This window comes from Limanda limanda, chromosome 9 (genome assembly GCF_963576545.1).
Source record: "Limanda limanda chromosome 9, fLimLim1.1, whole genome shotgun sequence".
In the NCBI taxonomy this organism is placed as follows: Eukaryota; Metazoa; Chordata; class Actinopteri; order Pleuronectiformes; family Pleuronectidae; genus Limanda; species Limanda limanda.
In genome coordinates this window covers 18,252,770-18,271,649 of record NC_083644.1, presented here as the reverse complement: position 1 = coordinate 18,271,649, position 18,880 = coordinate 18,252,770, and the positions used below count along the sequence as shown (strand labels likewise).

At 40.5% G+C, this 18,880-nt stretch overlaps 2 protein-coding genes across 2 annotated transcripts; both read left to right on the top strand.

Annotated features, from left to right (window-relative positions):
* Positions 1-1,215: 1,215 nt before the first annotated feature.
* dhcr24 (24-dehydrocholesterol reductase) lies at positions 1,216-11,200 on the top strand. Its single transcript, XM_061077703.1, has 9 exons — positions 1,216-1,550; positions 2,529-2,684; positions 4,555-4,660; positions 5,120-5,238; positions 6,739-7,002; positions 8,007-8,150; positions 9,564-9,761; positions 9,844-10,022; positions 10,135-11,200. Exons 1-9 carry the CDS (start codon positions 1,320-1,322, stop codon positions 10,286-10,288), a joined length of 1,551 nt encoding a protein of 516 aa, XP_060933686.1. The 5' UTR covers positions 1,216-1,319; the 3' UTR covers positions 10,289-11,200.
* Positions 11,201-12,569: 1,369 nt separating this feature from the next.
* Positions 12,570-15,132, top strand: si:ch211-121a2.4 (transmembrane protein 205). The gene is made up of 3 exons (XM_061077704.1): positions 12,570-12,710; positions 13,556-13,719; positions 13,808-15,132. Exons 1-3 carry the CDS (start codon positions 12,611-12,613, stop codon positions 14,108-14,110), a joined length of 567 nt encoding a protein of 188 aa, XP_060933687.1. The 5' UTR covers positions 12,570-12,610; the 3' UTR covers positions 14,111-15,132.
* Positions 15,133-18,880: the final 3,748 nt, after the last annotated feature.

Here is an 18,880-nt window from a genome sequence, read left to right as displayed (position 1 = left end):
ATGAACAAATAAATCAAAATGAAATAGACACAGCAGTTAATCTACACCTAGTGGCTTAGTGTGGTTGTATTTAGACCATAGACTGTATAAAGACAGAATACATGTCTCCAATTCCTCCCATTGGACAAAAAGTGAAAATATCATGGATACTAGCATTTCATCTTTCAGTTTTGATGCCATAATTGACAACATTGACTTGTCATCAGGGCCGTACAGCAGTGATCGGGGGTGCAGCTGTAGTTTTGAGGTCATGTCGAAAAGCACGCTGTACCGATCCAAAGTCAGACTCGGCTGTCGTTCATGACATTTCACCAAATGTTTTTCGTCAGTTAACTTAAAAATATGAACTTACTTGGACAAGTGAATGCTTTAAAAGTGTCAGTGTGTTGAGAAATGATGACAGAAACCATCTTTTTGAAAACTTAATTTCCTGTGGACTAACATGAACTAAAGAGGTGGGGTTTATGACCTGTACTGCAGTGCTCAATCAAGATAATTCAGCTTCCCTTTTTTGGAGCAGTTCTGTCGTGTATCTTCTATTGGGTCTATGATATATAGACACTGTGCTTTGAGCTTAATGCCAACACCAGCATACTATCATGTTCACAAACAAATGTACACCTTAGTCATAAAACAATGGACATGATCATATTAACATTTTTGAATTGATGGTAGAAGTAAATGAAAAGTTCAGTAGAAATCGTCCTTTGGAACCATGAATGTTTGTATCAGATCAGTCCAACAAACGCTTGGACTCTATCATGGTTTATTAGTGGCTTCTACCACACTAAGCTCACGATTCATATCTGTTTGTAATCATGTGCTGATATGAATAAAGCTTGGATTCTTAAGCAACTTTCCAGGAAATATATGTGTATTTTTGCTCAGACTCAGACTTCCTTTCTATTCTACTCTACTCTTTCTCCAGGGCTGATATGAATAGACCTTACATATACAGTCTATGGACGAGACACAAGCATGAGAACAGCTTTCATGGCGTGACAACCTCTGCTTCCTGATTGGTTTAACACCAGAGAGCCCGTCTCCCGAAAATCAGATTCCTACCAATGAGCGTGGAGCTTCCGCGTCCGAGCCCGCCCCCTGTCCGGTTTTGACCAACTAGGAGTGAGCAGGGGAAGTAACCGATCCGCCACCTCGCACCGCTGACCAATCAGGCTGCAGGGCTGATGTGGAGTGGGTTTTGGAGGCTGGGTTGAGTTCAGCCACAGGAGAAGCAGCAGTGGTCAAAGGTATCTCACCTGGAAACTGTCCCACAGTCTCCCAGTCTCTCAGTGTGGTCCCTGAACCCAGCAGACGACATGTCTCTGCTTCTGTATCTGGGAGGACTGGTCGCGCTGCTGCTGCTGTGGATCCGAGTCAAAGGTCTCGACTACGTGATCGTTCACCAGCGGTGGATCTTTGTGTGTTTGTTCCTGCTGCCGCTGTCCGTCATATTCGATGTCTATTACTATGCGCGCACGTGGCTCATATTCAAGATGTGTTCTGCGCCCAAACTGCACGACCAGCGGGTGCGAGACATCCAGAGACAGGTGAGCGACCCGCGCATGCGTGGAGTCTAATGTCTAATGTTTATTCTTTAACTTTTAAATGCTATGCAAACATCATGCAAACAAGCTATAATTGTCACATGAAGTGAAAGGGAGATTATGTAAGTATGTATGTATAAGTATGAATGAGAATAAATCCATGTATACTATTGATGTTCTTATGCAGATGATATTTCAGTATATTGATCATCTGCACAATATTAGCTATCATCACACTTGATCACTAATATCATATTATTACACATTATGAAGTTTTCACATGTGACCAACCTTTCCAAGTGTTATCAAATGGTGTGTGTTTGTGTGTGTGTGGTGGGCCAATTCACGCTAAACTCAATAAACCTTTTTAAACTAAATAAAAAAAAGTTCAGTTCACTCCCCAGCACTTCCAAGGTAAGTGGAATCTGGTGATCGCTGATGAAATTGTTTGAAATTGCATCTGAAAATCTTAAAGGCAAATTAGTTTCTAAAAAATGTCCTGTTTAGTCAAGGTGATTCATTGAGAAGTTTAGTCAGTGGCACAGCTCCTAGAAAGTTGTTTCAATGAAAACTATCTATTTGGCAGTGTATGTTCAATCCCAGAAAGGGACTGTACATGTCCTCTGAACTTCCAATCTGATTAAAATATTCCTGAAAAAAAAGTTAAAGTCTCGGTACTGGCTGCCTGAATGTATCAGACTCAGTGAGAAAGACAAAAAGAGCCGCTGAGAAACTGGGAAAACTCTGGGGTTGGAGCAGCCAGCTCGGACACCTAATACCTAAAAGGATTTGGTCAGTAGGAGAGAGGTAAATAAATCTCACTACAGGCCAGAGAAAACTTATCAAGACCTTTGACCTCAGTCATTGATACCAGGAAACTCCTCTGAGCTGGCCTAGTACAATGTGTTGTACATGCCATGTAATATCTGGCCATTAATAGATCATGTTTTTCCCTGTATCGTGTGTTTGGACACATTTCAGGTGCGTGAGTGGAAGAAGGACGGGGGTAAGACCTTCATGTGCACCGGTCGGCCCGGCTGGCTCACCGTGTCTCTCAGAGTCGGCAAATACAAGAAAACACACAAAAACATCATGATCAATATGATGGACATTCTGGAGGTGGACACAAAGAAGCAGGTACGACAAATCACACGCGTTGTGTTTTTCATAACAGACATTTCACCACTTCATAGTAGGAAAACTAACAAATAATATTAACAATTGCTCAGGTCCTTGTAATCCACTGCAGTTACCCAACGTTCTCTATTACACAAGTGCATTTCCTGTTATGTCATATATTAAAATATGTTGTGTACAAAAAGTTAAACTCCAAAAACACAAGCTTAGTTAATAAAAACATTATTCTGGTTTGATAAAATGTGGGTCTTCTTTTTAGGGAATAAAGAGAAGTTTAAAAGTAAGGAGGGTTGTTTGTGTACACTCAATGTATGCAGGCCACATACGTAGTCTCATTCAGTCCAGCAGATCACTATACTATCCCTAGTTTAAATGGAAATATACTAATCTGCACTCAATATGACCCCCACTCTGTCCTTATAGTTCATTCTGCAGACATTTCTCAGCTCTAAACTCAGAGGTTGCTTATATGAACAAACATTCGTGTAACTTTTATTAGTATACCTGCCATGATGAGACCCTGAGGACATGAGCGGTTGTTCAAACACAGAGCAGGAACATAACTTGCAATTCTTGGGTTCCACGAACCTAATTAGCCTTAACTCAAGCTAACTAAAACAGATTGTCCATTACTGTACCCAGGAAATACACATCCCCATTGAACAGCTAATTACCATAAACCAACTGTAACCATAAATCCAATTATATGGTCGTACAAGGTTTTTGTGTAAGTTTTAGGTTACTTCAGAAACTTTTACGTTACCAACTTATTACTTAGAGCAGAGAGCTCTGCTTCATGACCCAGAATGGTCATATCCAACAACTCTATAGTCCACAGTGAATTCACATTTTATTAACCTCACCTCAAAGAGCATGACATGAGACAAACAACCTGAGCAGCAATTTATTATTTTGTCCATGCTAGCCAGCCTTTGCTAGGGGAGCGCTGCACCAACAGATTTTTTTCAACCAATTGACCGATAGCAATAAACAGCTGGATTACATGTTAATAATGTGGGATTTGTTGTCTGAAGTCAAAATCATATATTTATTTACACTGATCTCATTCAGGGCCTCATTGGAATCTATAGTAGCAATGGAGAACTTAAATCCCTGGGCTCCATGGATAGCAATGTTTGTCCATCTATTTGGTCCGACAAAAATATCTCCAGTATTTGATACATTTCCATCAAATCTTGTGCACACATTAATTTTCCCCAGAGGAAGAGCCGTACTGACTTCCTCATGGTTCACAGAGGATGAATCTTAATGACGTCTTTGATCCCTTGACTTTTTCCTTTTCCTCTTCAACACTTTGATTGATCACCACTCGGCTGTACTAATAAGCATATGTTAGCATGCTAATGCATGCTAATGTACTTTAACATGGGTTAAGTGTTTAGCTGCTAGCATGTCCATAGACCCTTAGTGTTGATGAAGTTTAGTCCATCATCTACTTTGCTCATAATAACATCATAGCCACCAACATACAGAAAATGCTGACATCTGGAATCACAGAACCATCAGTCCAGCAGGGAAATAGAGACAAGGAAACCATACCCGGTCTTAAACAAGTCTTCAACCATTAAAACACTCTATCTGAAGGGACACTTTGGTCAATGAATTTACAATTACCTTGTTTTTAAATGCATAACCTTTGTTTAACACCCCTTGTGTTTCTGCCCTCATTGTATTGTACTGAATGATTAATTACAATGTTATTATCATCAGAAATGCTGGCTCAGTCACAGAAAGGATTAACATTTTTAATTGCTCAGGATTTTTACTTTTATCATAAAATATGTTTGCTAAGATTCTGTGCCCTCATCCCATCAACAGATATTTACTCCCAGTGGTCTTTGTTCTTTAGGTGGTGAGAGTTGAGCCGCTGGCCAACATGGGCCAGGTAACCGCTTGCCTCAACCCGATTGGCTGGACTCTGCCAGTGCTGCCGGAGCTGGATGACCTCACTGTGGGTATGTTGTCCAGGTTACAATCAATGTGGGTTATTTCCAGGGGAATCAGCCCCGAGTGACATCATCTGGTTTCTAGAAATAGAGACGTACTGATGATTTCCACAGCTCACCGTTCAGTGACTTGGATCCTGCATCTCCTCCATCCATCTGTGTATCCTGTTTAGACTTCACTAACCACATTAGAGGATTAATGTTGGAGCTGAAAAGATGAAACTGGAAGGAAATGGCTGCAGCGTTGGAAGCACCCCTGGATCGGGTTTCATTATGGATTTCCTGATGCCATAAACTGTGCATCAACAATCTAATGTTTTCCCATCAGGCTGTGGTACACTCATTTATCCCGTTGTTCCCAGTAGGCAAACGCTGATTTCTGCTCATGTGTTCTCCCTCTGTTGCTCTCGCCTGGAACGAAATCAAACTGCAAAGAAGACATGTTTTATTCTCTCTCTTCTCTGGCAGGTGGTTTGGTGATGGGTACAGGCATTGAGTCGTCCTCTCATATTTACGGCCTGTTTCAGCACATCTGTGTTGCATTTGAACTGGTGCTAGCTGATGGCAGTTTAGTTCGCTGCACTGAGGTGAGCACTGTGTGTGTGTATGATAATTAAATCACCACAGTCACAAACTACAGAAACTATTACATCCCTTTTCACTGTTTTTATTCATTGCTGGTTGATTGTGTCGTGTAGAACATAAATGTGTTGAAATGAAAAAGACCATGAACCTTTTTTTAAACTTAATACGGCAGCTTCCAAATAAGTTTGATGCTACATTGTCTGGGAGTCAGATGAATAGTCCCTCTGTCATTCCAATGCCATGAACGTCTGGCCTTGCTCTATATCTCTGCCCCTGTGAGAAGTGTGTAACTGACTGATAATTGTCATGGAAGTTTTCTGGAAGCTGGTGAAAGGAGAACTCAGGCAGCAGCTGATGTCTAATGCAGAAGAGTTTAATGTAGACTTGATTCATCAAGAAAACCAGAAGGTGAAACAATATACAAACGCTAACACAGGTCCATGAGCAATTGTCACCCCCCAGGCCAAGACTGAAGATGTCTCCCACAACATCCCCTTATATCTCCCTCTACTTGCGTCACCCATTCTAACAGCACAACCCATGAATGGCTAGAATTGCTGTCTCTCTCTGTTACATGTAGGTGGTCATATCCTATTGGATAGTTAAGCCTAGTTTATGCATTCCTAAATCACATTGTGTCCTTACGTCTTGCCAGTAGAATCTCAACATGGGGCATCTGAGTTAGATATGAAAATCGCTGAGTGTAGACATTACAGTGCACTGTTGGTTGGCCCTTTATCTATTACCTGACCTTTGGTACTGCTTGGAGAGAGTGTGTGTGGAACTAAACAGGCCCTACTTACACAGAAGTAATATATACTATATATAGTGGTATATACAGTAATGTGTCAAAAACTCCTCAACAATAGTCAAGCTTAAACTGTCAGAATCAGCAAGTTCAAGAGCAATGTTGAACTGTAGATCAGTTTAAATGAGAAAAGCTATGAAATATGAAGAATTCTACACAGTTTGGTGGATTTGATACAGTTGCAGCTCTTTTATTTTTTCATATGTCATATAATATGTAACAGTCAACTAACAGTTCTGGTGACGCTGCTTGACTCTGTCACATGAACATGTTTGTAAGAAAAACAGCTTCATAGCCACTTTAATGATCCTGGTTGTTCAGCATCTCGAGTCTCCTCCTCCTGGCTCCTTATTTTCTGGTTTGAAATTTAAACATCTACTTTAACCCAAAGACACTTAGGTATGCGGAATGAGAGAGACCCTCTGGTTAGTGGACAACCTGCTCTACCTCATAAGCCACAGCCGCCCCATAGGTGATGTTGTGAAGCAGAATAAAGGGAAGGAGACTGTTGGCTAGAGGAAACCGATTAGTGGCCTCGTTGTGGTCGATGCTGGGAGGTTTGCTTGCTGGTTGGTTAACATTAGACACCAGAAGACAGAAACAACACTCATCATTGCAAGTGTGCTGTAGATCTGTTTGTTCTTGTTCAAACAGGAGATACATATACTTGTTTATTTATTTTTCTGTCACACAGGAGGAAAACTCCGACCTGTTCCACGCTGTCCCGTGGTCCTGTGGTACTCTGGGATTCCTGGTCGCAGCTGAAATCAAAATAGTCCCCACTAAATCGTGGGTGAAGCTGACCTATGAGCCAGTCAGAGGGCTGGAGAACATCTGCAAGCGCTTCACCGAAGCGTCGGAGAACAAGCAGAACACGTTCGTCGAGGGCCTCCAGTACAGTCTGGACACTGCTGTCATCATGACGGGAACCATGACTGACAACGCAGAGCCTGATAAGGTAATGTGTATGTTAGTAAGAAAAGTTTATTTAATGCAGACCTAAGTCACAAAGGGCTTTACATGGATAAAATAACACCAGGAAGCAGTCCTACACAATAAATATATCTACCTACTAATTCCACAAATGCCTGTCTGTATGTGGGATGCATATCTTTCGAACCATTCATCTTATTGGCTACACACACAGCATTTGTATTGTAAATTGCTAATGTAAGTGCAGTGCCCAGTTTGGTGTGATATGGACATATGGAAAAATGTAATAAAAAGGCAATCAGTGGAAGGAGGGCCGCGGGCCTTCAGTTCAACGGGTCTTCTTCCAAGTCCTCGGATAAACTATAGCAGTGGTCTGTAACTGGGTCAAAATCGCCACCAGATCATTTTGATCATTTTGATTCCACCATATACAACTTACACACAGACGGTCATTGAACCACATTCATCGTCAGTTGTTGAACACAATGTTAAATCTGTTGCTGCAATGCTTTATATCTAGCAGAATTGGATAGCTTATATTTTATTTTACTTATATTACATTTGAATAGTAGTAATCAAATTCAGATAAACCAGGTAGGATAAATACAACTTTTTCTAACTTTACTCTGCACCATAGACTGTTTATAAAAAACATCTGTGCAAAACGTCAGCTATAATGACAAGGAGTGATTCTGAATTAGCTCTAGAGCATTAACACAGGACAAGAGAACAGGCAGGTTTAGAACAGGCACGTTACTAGTATAATATAAAACAATGAATACAAATGTATGGATTCAAACACAACAGTGCACGTGGTGAGACAAAAGCCAGTGTGAATAAATGGGTTTTCAGTTGTTTTTTTTAAAGGCTTCGAGATAAACTGCAGACTGTGAATCTATAGGGAGAATGTTCCTTAGTGCTGGGGCCAGAACTGAAAGCCTCATCACCTCTACGTGTTATTGTGAATGTCAATTTGGTTTTCACATGTGTGATCAAATGTAACTTTACTTTTCTCCTTTCCTGCACCAGATTAACAGGATCGGGCTGCACTTTAAACCCTGGTTCTTCAAACACGTGGAGAGCTACCTGACGAATGACCACACTGGAGTGGAGTACATTCCTCTGAGACAGTACTACCACAGACACACACGCAGCATCTTCTGGGAGATTCAGGTAGTCACAAAACACACATTTTGTACTCACATATACACACACCATTAGCCATTAGTGAGAGGGGCTTGGCATCCTCTATGTTCTGTAACAGTAAATGGAGTGATGAATTATGCATGGTATTGGTTTGACAGATATCTAAAGGAGCTGGCTCTGGGCTTTTGGGTGCTCTCTGTTTTTGAAAGGGTTTTGTTCTTGTGGATGGTGCAGACGAAAGCTGGAGCAATGCTTTCATTAAATCATTAATCCACAATTTGTCATAGACATCACTGACGTGTTGATCATTGACACTAGAAAGTATTTGGCACTGCTTGGTGAGTTGCTGCTGCCCCCTGGTGGAATTTAGGAGGAGTGAGCATGTGTTGGATCAGTGACAAACGAAAGTCGAACATAATTTACAACCACCATGTGAAGTTTTAAATGATATCCGTTATGTAAATGTTTGATTAAATGGTAGTAAAAGGAAAATAAAATACAATTTTTGATACCTATTGAAATTGGGACAATTACATTTTTTACAATATTTATTTTGTCAAAATCATGATCTAAATATGCTCTTTCCCAGATGAAAAAGCAAATACATTTTTGGGAATATTCAATCGTTAAATTGAATTGAGTTCAATAAATTCATGAAGCCAAATCAAGTCAAAATTAAGTTGCTCAAATTGGAATAGAGAATTTCAGACACCAAAATTAAAGATCAAAATGTTTAAGCCTAAACATTTGAGCTTTTAAGATAATCAATCAAGTCTGGATTGAATTGATTGACGTTACATTCTGTCAGTCACATGATTCACTGAGATCCAGCATCAGATGGGCCGACCCTGTCCACTGGAATCCTGCATTTGAATTTATGAACACAAAGGTTTTTCAAAGGGGAGTTCAAGCCACATAAATTCTAATTGATTATTTTAAAACCAAAACATTTTGTTGCCATAAATTCTTTGGTATTCAGCAGTGACTGATTTTAAACCGCTACATATTTAGTTGCTCATAAAATGAGAACAATTATTATTATCAGTTACATGCTTTCAAACACACACGTTCATCTGTTTTTAACAGTTCTTGAATCAACTTCTGTCATTTTTGTTGAATCTAGAAAATTTAGGGGAAACAAGTTCCCAGAATCACTCCTGTTGTCTAACTAAAAGTCTTATGCTAATAGATATTAAATATTCCATTATATAAGACAGAAAAACTGTAAAACAGAAAGCAGCACCTTCTCTCTTTTGAGAAGCTGAGATTAAATCCGTAGACACATGGATTTTAGCTTGATAAATTATTTTCTTTTAAAGTTATAATATTCCGCTATCTGACGACTTGTTTCAGGGACTTTTGTATCTCACAGCATCACAGAAAGACACTTTGGCTAATTCTTTTAACCTGTTTGTGTCATTCCTTGTGTATTTTCTTCAGGACATCATCCCATTCGGTAACAATCCGGTCTTCCGCTGGGTTTTCGGATGGATGGTTCCTCCTAAGATCTCTCTGTTGAAGCTCACACAGGGAGAGACCATCAGGAAGCTTTACGAACAGCACCACGTGGTCCAGGACATGCTGGTTCCCATGAAGAATCTGCAGGACGCCATCACATGCTTCCACAAGAACATCAAAGTGAGACTTGCAGATAGACTAACCCTCTGAATACTCTGTGCTTTCAGGACAAATTGATTGAAATCTGTGTGTGTTTTTTCAGGTTTACCCTCTGTGGCTGTGTCCGTTCCTGTTGCCTTCAGGCAGAGGGATGGTTCATCCCAAAGGTGAAGAGGATGAGCTGTACGTGGATATCGGGGCTTACGGAGAACCTAAAGTCACACCCTTTGAAGCTAAAGCAACAACACGTCAGCTGGAAAAGTTTGTGAGAGATGTGCACGGGTAAGTGTCAAGGGATACGTGACATTTAGCATCTGTAACTAAGCTGACATCACAGTCTTTTGCTATTACATTGACACACCTACTTTTGTATCTGTCTTTGTGACTCCTGCAGGTTCCAGATGCTGTATGCAGATGTGTACATGGACCGAGAGGAGTTCTGGGAGATGTTTGATGGACAACTGTATCACAAACTGAGAGAGGAACTGGGCTGTAAAGAGGCCTTTCCCGAGGTTTACGACAAAATTAGTAAATCTGCTCGACACTGAGACAATGTCTGCAACTCACAATATGAAGACATTTCCTCAAAAGCAATAAGCTGTTTTACACAAAGAGACATATCAGACTTTTCTATGGTGGAATTAAGCTTTGTACAAACAAGCTAAAACGATAGACTGTGTCTTTAAGGTTCAGTGATTCTAATCTAGTGACATCTATTAGTGAAGTTGCGTGTTTAATGACAAGCCTTCAGTTTAATTATTTGAATACAAACAGGCCATTCTAGGGTAAAGAAAACAACAATTTGTCAAATTCAGATGAAACACACTAGTGAAACTTGACAAGGATTATTTTATATTCAACTTCTGCCAATATATCACTTTCTTACACGCTGGACCTTTTAAGAACGCTCTCCTATCAATGTGAAACAGGAGCACAAGTATCATTAAGCTTTGAAGTCATGAATGTATTCACTATTTCCTTTTACTGTGCACAAGTATTTAACACTCATGGTTAAATTTGCAGCTTGAATAAAAAACGTATATGTATCATGTGCTTGTTTCAGAGCGTACTTCAACAAAGGTCTTATTTTTTCCCCTTCTTTTAAAGTGTGTTATATAACTTTACTTTACTATACTGTAACACCCAAGTGCTGTACACTCATTACATATTACCTCCTAATTAGCTTCATACAGACATTTTAGCACTCTTTATGTAGAGTCCAGATAAAAACAAACTGTAAAAAATTGGCTTCTATTTTGACATGTAAATGAGATCATTGAACCATTGAATGTAACCGTATCAAACCCTTTTGGTTTTAAAATGTACGTTATAGAGTGGTTTCCCCATTGTCCTTCATTTGTCACAGAATAATGTATGGATATTCTGATGAAAGAAATCAGGAGTGATATTAATGCGTGTGAAATTTTGTGCAGATCCAAATAAAAATGCTGGTCTACTGAGTTATTGGATAGATGAAGAGAAGACAGATGTACTTGATCTAAAAAATTACTTATTATTATATATTCTGAAATGGCTCATTTCAGAACATTTTGTACAATGGGTATACTTTGAAGCTAATACTGTTGTACTTTAAGTCAAGTTGAATGCACCTCCACATTACTTCTTAAGTTTAACCACAGTTGACTATCCAGGATATACCAGTGAAGGACTTTACATTTAGTAGAATACACACTACTTCACACTACATCTCCCAGCAACACCCACCGATGCTTCGCTTCAGTCTCCTTATTCACGTTCACGGTAACGTAAAGGCAACACGTGTTCCCCCAGTGGAGGGAGGTGTTACCTGAGAGTTGAAGGAGAACCAGTGGAGACTTCTTTGCAGCACATCCTGACACTTACTGTTTCCGCCCCCTTCTTCTTCTTCTTCTTCTCCCGCTTGTACAGTGAGTTAGCAGCTCGGCTTCTGAAGTTAGCTTCACCGCCACATCTCCGACCTCCTGCTACTGTCACCACAGGTAGGCTGTCCTCTGACTTCTCACTGTCAAACATGTCCGCTCCGTGGTGTGTGAGCTGCTGTCTTACAGGACAGGGACAATACTCCAGAAATAGGTTTCCAAGTCAAGCCAACTTTACTCGAGGTTAACTTTAGCTAGCTGTTAGCAACTAGTCGGGGAAGTTCCAGTAACCACACGGTCATATTTGACTTCTGAGCCGGTGGCTTTCAAAAGGTGACTTTGAAGGGTTGTTGACGCCCCTGTGTGTCTGTGTGTGCGCAGGGTGTAAGATCACTGTCATGTGTGTGTTAAAGAGTTTGTCTGCTTGTATTTGTGTGTATGTGTGAGCGAGAGAGAGAGAGAGAGAGTGTGTGTGTCCCATATATACAGTCTATGGTGTGTCCTGCAACTCTGAGAGTTTTAGCTAGCTTTAAATTATCCATGTGAGCAGTGGGCATCGGTCTCTCTCTCTTTCTCTGTGTGTGTGTAAACTTCAGGAGTGTAAACACGGCAGGAATTTTCTCTCTCTCTCTCTCTCTCTCTCTCTCTCTCTCTCTCTCTCTCTCTCTCGCAAACGCTTTGCTTCTGAACTAATAAAAGTGACGGAAGTCAAACATCCAGCTTTTGTTAGTTGATTGATTTTGGGAGCTGAGAATTATGTCTGCATGTCACACATCTGGGACTGCAGTGGCTGAAAGGTGCAGCTCACTGTCACTGCTCACTGATCATGTTGTTATACTCTCCTTGTGACAGATTGGTTGTGTTTGCAGAAGCTTTGAAGTGGAGCACCAAGCGCCCTCCAGACTACAAGACAGGACATAACAAGGCATAGCTAGTCGTCCCCCCCCCCCCCCCCCCACACACACACACACAGTGGAGTCCTGACCACAGAAGAGAGGCTGAGGAGGAACCATGTCCACCGACCAGGACCCAACGTTCTCAGTCAAGCTGCTGCAGCTGATGCTGCTCTCCACCTACTGGGGAATGCAGATTTGGGTCACCTTTATTTCAAGTTGGTACCAATCACACACTGTATAAAAGATCACTGTTTTAATTCTTGAGAAATTGTCAAAAAAGGGAAAAAAACAACAACTTGGATCCGCATCTGCCCACCCATAAACTACTTGGTGGAAGAAACAAGTGAGGAGTTGATATAGAGGGACCGGGAGAGGCTGGGAACTGGGTAGAGGTTATGCTATATGCTATATGTCTCAGGGTGTTTTTAGTATGTCCTCACACATGTGTGTATATGTATTCAATTATTTCTGGACCAGAGTGTCTCCCTCTGCCAGATGTGAACAGGACCTCAGTGATCTTTACACCTGTAAAGCCGGCCACCTTTCACCTACATTCCAGCTCAGTCATTACAATTATGCGGTTTGTAATAATTTAAGGAGTGTCTGCACCTAGAGATGTGCCATTCACGTTCCTTTCTACATAACTTCCTCTCTATATAATCACCTGAAAATGACCCCTTGACCTCCAGTACATTACAACATCTGAGCTTCCTGCCAATATTCAACTACAAAGCTTATATATGTATCATGTTAGTGCTGTGGTAGATTTGTAAAATGGTCAACTTTCCACCTGAGAGAGGGAACAGGCAAAGTCGAGCATGCACCAAGGAGTTTGCTCCTGAAATTTTCAAAAAAAATCTCTGATAATAATAATGGGATTAAGATGTATGCACTTAAATTTGAGTAAACTTAGCAGATATGACTAACTTCAGCTGTAAATCTAAAATGGAAACTTTAACCTTGTTATTTTCAGGAAATTGTTATAGCAACTCTTTGGAATTAGTGTTTGTCTATAAGAAGTTTACTGCAGTGCTAATGAGTTGCTGTGATTTCTGCACAGGCTTTGTGATGGACAGCCACCTGAGCAGACACACGTACGGGTTTATTCAGAGTCGCCTTGTCCCGTTCTACCTCCACCTGGGTTCAGCTTGTGCCTTCTTCAACCTCACCATCTACGCTGTCTATCACCCAAGCGACATGCTGGACGAGAGAGAATCCTTCCAGGTGTGTAGTGTCGTCCACATCCTCACATGGCACTTAACCTGTATTTGTGGTCAAAGTACAATGTGCACTTCTGCTCGCTCCCCGCCAGATCTTCATCTTCTTTGTGTCGGTGACGGTTGCGGCAGTCAACGCCCAATGGTTTGGCCAAATGACATCGGAGATCATGGCAGACATGCACCTCATTGAGCAGGCGTGCGGACTAGGGCAGGACATCGGCCTGTCGTCTAACCGTGAAGCTTACGCCAAGCTGTGTGAGTCGGATGTCAAATACAGACACCTCAGCAGTCGCCTGTGGCTGTACAGACTGCTGTCCTCCCTCTGTAACCTCTGCTGCATCGGCTGCAATTTCTACAGTCTCTGGTACTTGGCTGAGAACCTCGCCACACTGTAAAACTGACACTCAGCAGCTGGACTGTAACATTGCTTGGAAGTTGTCCGTTTCTTGCCAATCTAGAAACCTTTTGTATCAAAGCCATAAGTTATACATCTAACACGTAAGGTCAGTCTCTCCACATCTGCCTTAGAATGAAAATGGATTGAAAAAATCTGTTGGTCCCGATGTTCTTCTATCTTGAAGAATAATGAAAGGATTTATCTTCCATGCAGAGATTTCATTCCCACTTCTTGTCGGTTTTGACAAAGTCAGTCAAGCTGAATTTCTCTCTGAAATGTTATAGGGAGCCAAATCACTTCCTGCAATGAGCCTAATGACTGATCTTTACCCTCGTGAAAGGCTGAGGCGGGTGCCTTACAATTTATTTTCATTTCTTTTACTTCATAATATGGTACATTATAGGAATCTATAAAAGGGAATGCTTTTAAAATCCCAGAGACAATGCAGGCAGAAAATGGCTCAAATGCACTGAATATGCACTGAACTTCTTTTAAATCGAAGCAACAGAAAGGCATGTTTAAATAATACAACTACTGCTGTGCTGCTCAGTCCTGCTCTCCCTGTTTGGGTGGAGTTCTTATACCTTGCTCACAGTGTTGTGTCACAGGTTTATCTGGCTTTCCTGAAGTAAAATTGAAAGTGACACTATCTTTATCTCTCCTGGCTGCTGCTGGTATAGAAATAGGTAAAAAACTTAAAGTATATGATAAATAATTACAACTACACTTGTTTAAGCCAGCGGCTTCTATCAGATAGGACTTATGCAAATAAAATAAATAGCATTATTCAGCAATGCTATATGCTGCTGTGAGAGCTCAGCCTTCATTTGTGGCTGAGAGGGAATGCATCACAGGCAAAAGTCTGTTTGAAAACCTGAATGGCTTCTCAGCAGTCAACATCCCAGGATGATCTTAAAAATGACATACTATATATATATATGGTGGTGAAGGATTTTGTGCTTCATTTTACAAACCTTCATCGACTGAACAAAATAAAGAGAATTTTTAATTAAAGCTAAACATTTTTTCAGTTGTACTTCTACAAGTATGGGTAATGTGCTCTTGCAAAAATGTTCTCAGGTGTCGGAGCCTTTTTTGGCCACAGTCCATTGTAGTTGAATCTGTGGTTTGTTTGTTTTATATTGTGTGGTCTCTGTGCACGTTGAAAGCATGTTGTCTAACTCCTGCTCTGACAGCACCTCCTCGTTGTAACCTCCTCCTGAAGAGATACTGCAGCTCTCTGACCTCTGTTCTTCTGGATTGTGTTTGTGCCTGTGAGAAACATCCATTATACCAAAGTAGAAAAATACTTGAACACAGTTGAACAGCTGTAATCTGAGCAGAGGATTGACTCTGTTCCTCTCTCTTCTTCTTTTTAATAGTTAGTTCAGACTGGACTGATTAAGGTGCTTATTATCTACTGTTAATGGCAATAACAATGCAATTGTATTAGTTGGTTGTTTTAAATTCCACTCAGTTTGTCTGATAATTTAATTAACCTTGGATACATCCATATTAATATAAAAGCTATTTGTGGATATGGATTTTTAGAAATTCTCACATAAGTTTCTTAATGATGTTAAAGATATGTTATGGTAGTGGGTTTATATTGAGATGTTTTCACCTGTGTGGTTCTATGTTTTGCATAAAAAACATGTTCTCAAATCAATCTTCTGCCAATTTAATTTAATTTAATTTGAGTCTATATATTAGCGATCAAGAAACATATTCTGTTTTTGTCTCTGATAATACTTTTATCTTAAAGTCTCTGAGGATGTTCACATGTTTTGGATGAAAGTGAAGATATGTAGCCCTTCTGTGTGTGTGGCAGTCGTCGTTGACTGTTTATTTACATCGCCACAGCAGCTCCTCATAGCCTTTTTCTGGCGGACAAATCCGCCAGTCAGTGTCGAATCTTCCGTGGTTTCCGCCGGTATTATGGGGCATGAAACCAGAAATGCGACTCCTGAAAGGATGTAGCTAGTTAGCAGACCAATCACAGCCTTAAGGGCTGCGTGAGGCTTGCGGAGCTTTGCCGTCTAGTTAGAAAAATTGGGCAACGCACGTAAGCACGTAAGAATGGATACGTCAGCACGTGAGAAGGGATACGTAAGTACTTAAGGGGCCGGGAAGGGCTCTTGCGCTTGCGGGCCCCTGAAAACGCAGAAGCATGCGTCGGCCTTTATACTGCTTATTAGTGAATCCACATATGCTCACTTTCTAAGTGAGGCAATAATATAAACCAGGTCTACGTTGTATCACTGATGGGCCAGAGCACAGGCATTTTGAAGTTAGTGGAGAGAGCGAAAATGTTTGATATTCAGTATGTAGGTAGACAGAGAGGTCCTGAACACAGGCATATTGGTATCTCTCTGAACTTATTGAGCAAAGTTTCTTTACAGTACTTTGAAATATCCAGGAATGAACTGATTTGATTGTACACATGTTGGACTTTACTTTGAAAAATCTCCACATCTACACAGTAAAAATGTTTGCTATTCAGTATGTAGGTAGTCAGAGAGGTCCTAAACACAGGCATATCAGTCTCTCTCTGACCTTATTGAGCAAAGTGTCTTTACAGTACTTTGAAGTATCCTGAAATGATCTATTTTCTACAGTGACAATCCTGAAATGATATATTCCACAGTAAAAAACAACCACAAAGAGACACTAAAAAAACAAAGATACATTAAACAAACACAAAGAGACACCAAACAATAAGACTATTTGTATAAGTTTTGTGTGTCTTTCAGTTTGCCATGTTGATGGACTGGGTCGCCTTTCTTTGCAAAGGGGCCTAATTTTGTCACGATCTTTCCATGGCTGCCCCATCCCAACCACACACATCAAGTTATCCTGGCTGACCATGGTCAAACCATTTTGTAACCAAATTACAATAAATATATATTGTCACTCTTGAAGTCTCGAGCCATGCAGATATTTTTGGTTGCAGCTGTCCATCCACTGCCTGAATACAATGAATGCTAATATTTAATTTGTGGTGCTCACAGCATATAAAAAAATCATATTTATCAATGTGTCTTTTCGGAAACAGTAAGGTAGGTAAATTACCATGCTTTTTTTGATTTGATAAGAAGGGACCACTTCCTGTTAAATATACACTGTATCATTTTGATTTCAGTGGGGGTGAGTTCCAACTATTCCAGTAATGTTCAAATTTTAGTCTAGGTATATTCATATACATCACAGGGTTTCTCCAGTAAAAATAACTTCTATCAGACAAAATTCAAGAAAGGCTTAAATAAAAAACAAAAAAATAGTATCATTTAGGTTTAAGATAAGCCTATTGAGAAGGACAAATGTAACTAAAACCTATGTAGGCCCCCACTCCTTATAGGTTTAGGCCTTCCAAACAAATGAAAAGGTTAAGGAACCATTGACATGTCAGGTTATGATGCATATTACGACTATATATATATATAGAGAGAGAGAGTGAGAGAGAGGCGTATTTGGGCTCCCAGGTCCAGGTATTAAGATTAAATCGTGATCTAGTTTCATTAACCTACAAATGCCTAATCTCAACCTATATCAAGAGATGTAAAATTAGTCTTACTATTAAAACCCAAATTCAATTTTGATGCAATATCAGGAGCCCAGTGACAGGTGACGCCGTCAAAACTGATGTATTCTGGAGTAATTGGAATGGTTGTGGCAAAATGGCTCAACAGCACCACCTAAAACGCAGGAAATTCATTACACACGTGTATCATGACCGGATGAAAGAAAACTCCCGCCACCAATTTGATTAACGCAGTAGGAAGTCTGCCATTTTGGATTTAGTGGCTAACTGAGGTCATTCTAACACTGTCTGAGCAGATAGTCACCTTGGATGGTATTAGTTTGGCCCCTAGTTCCACTGTGAGGAACCTGGAGTTATGTTTGACCAGGACATGTCATTTGACCCAAATATAAAACAAGGGGCGATAGAACAACTTTCTTCCACCAGTGCAATATAAGGCAAAAATTTGAAAATTAAGAACATCCTGTCTCAGAAAGATGCTGAGAAACTAGTCCATGCATTTGTTACCTCTTCACTGGATTACTGTAAAGCTCAGAATATAAATCAAGATCCTGCTCCTCCATTAACATCCATCTCCTTCATATATCAAAGAGCTAACACCGTCCCAATATATCACTTTGCTCCTAAAACACAGGCTCCCATGTGGTTCCTAGAGCTTTCAGCTACCAAGCTCCTCTCCTGTGGAACCAGCTCCCACTGTGGGTTCAGGAGGCAGACACCATCTCTACATTTATGGTTAAACTTCAAACATTTCTAATTGAAAAAGCCTATAGTTAGGGTGTTATAGGTCTATACTGCTGGGGGAATTCCCATCATGCACTGAGCACGTCTCCCCTTCTTTCTATTTCTCTGCCCCCAAATGTATTCATTTATTTTACTACATGTCACTCACTTTTATTTTTTTCCCTCCCATAGTGTACAACTGTTCGTGGTCTCTCTCTCTCCCCCTCTGTGTTCTCTCCCCTCTTTTCCACCCATCTCTTCCCCATTTTCTCAGCTCACCATAATCGGTCGAGGCAGATTGCCGCCCACATCGAGTCTGGTTCTGCGAGAGGTTTATTTTAGTTAATCAGGGAGTGATTTCTCTCCCTAGTCAGTTAAGTGCTGCTCATTCAGGGAACTGTTGGGGTTCTCTATGGTTTTTAAGGTCTTGACCTTCTGTGAAAAGTGCCCTGAGATAATGTATAGTATGATTTGGCGCTATACAAATAAAATTGAATTAATAGA

Coding starts and splice junctions, on each gene's coding strand:
- si:ch211-121a2.4 (XM_061077704.1), top strand. CDS start 12,611: ATGTCCACCGACCAGGACCCAACGTTCTCAGTCAAGCTGCTGCAGCTG. Junction 12,711..13,555: donor TTGGGTCACCTTTATTTCAA/GTTGGTACCAAT, acceptor ATTTCTGCACAG/GCTTTGTGATGGACAGCCAC. Junction 13,720..13,807: donor ACGAGAGAGAATCCTTCCAG/GTGTGTAGTGTC, acceptor GCTCCCCGCCAG/ATCTTCATCTTCTTTGTGTC.
- dhcr24 (XM_061077703.1), top strand. CDS start 1,320: ATGTCTCTGCTTCTGTATCTGGGAGGACTGGTCGCGCTGCTGCTGCTG. Junction 2,685..4,554: donor AGGTGGACACAAAGAAGCAG/GTACGACAAATC, acceptor TTTGTTCTTTAG/GTGGTGAGAGTTGAGCCGCT. Junction 5,239..6,738: donor GTTTAGTTCGCTGCACTGAG/GTGAGCACTGTG, acceptor TCTGTCACACAG/GAGGAAAACTCCGACCTGTT.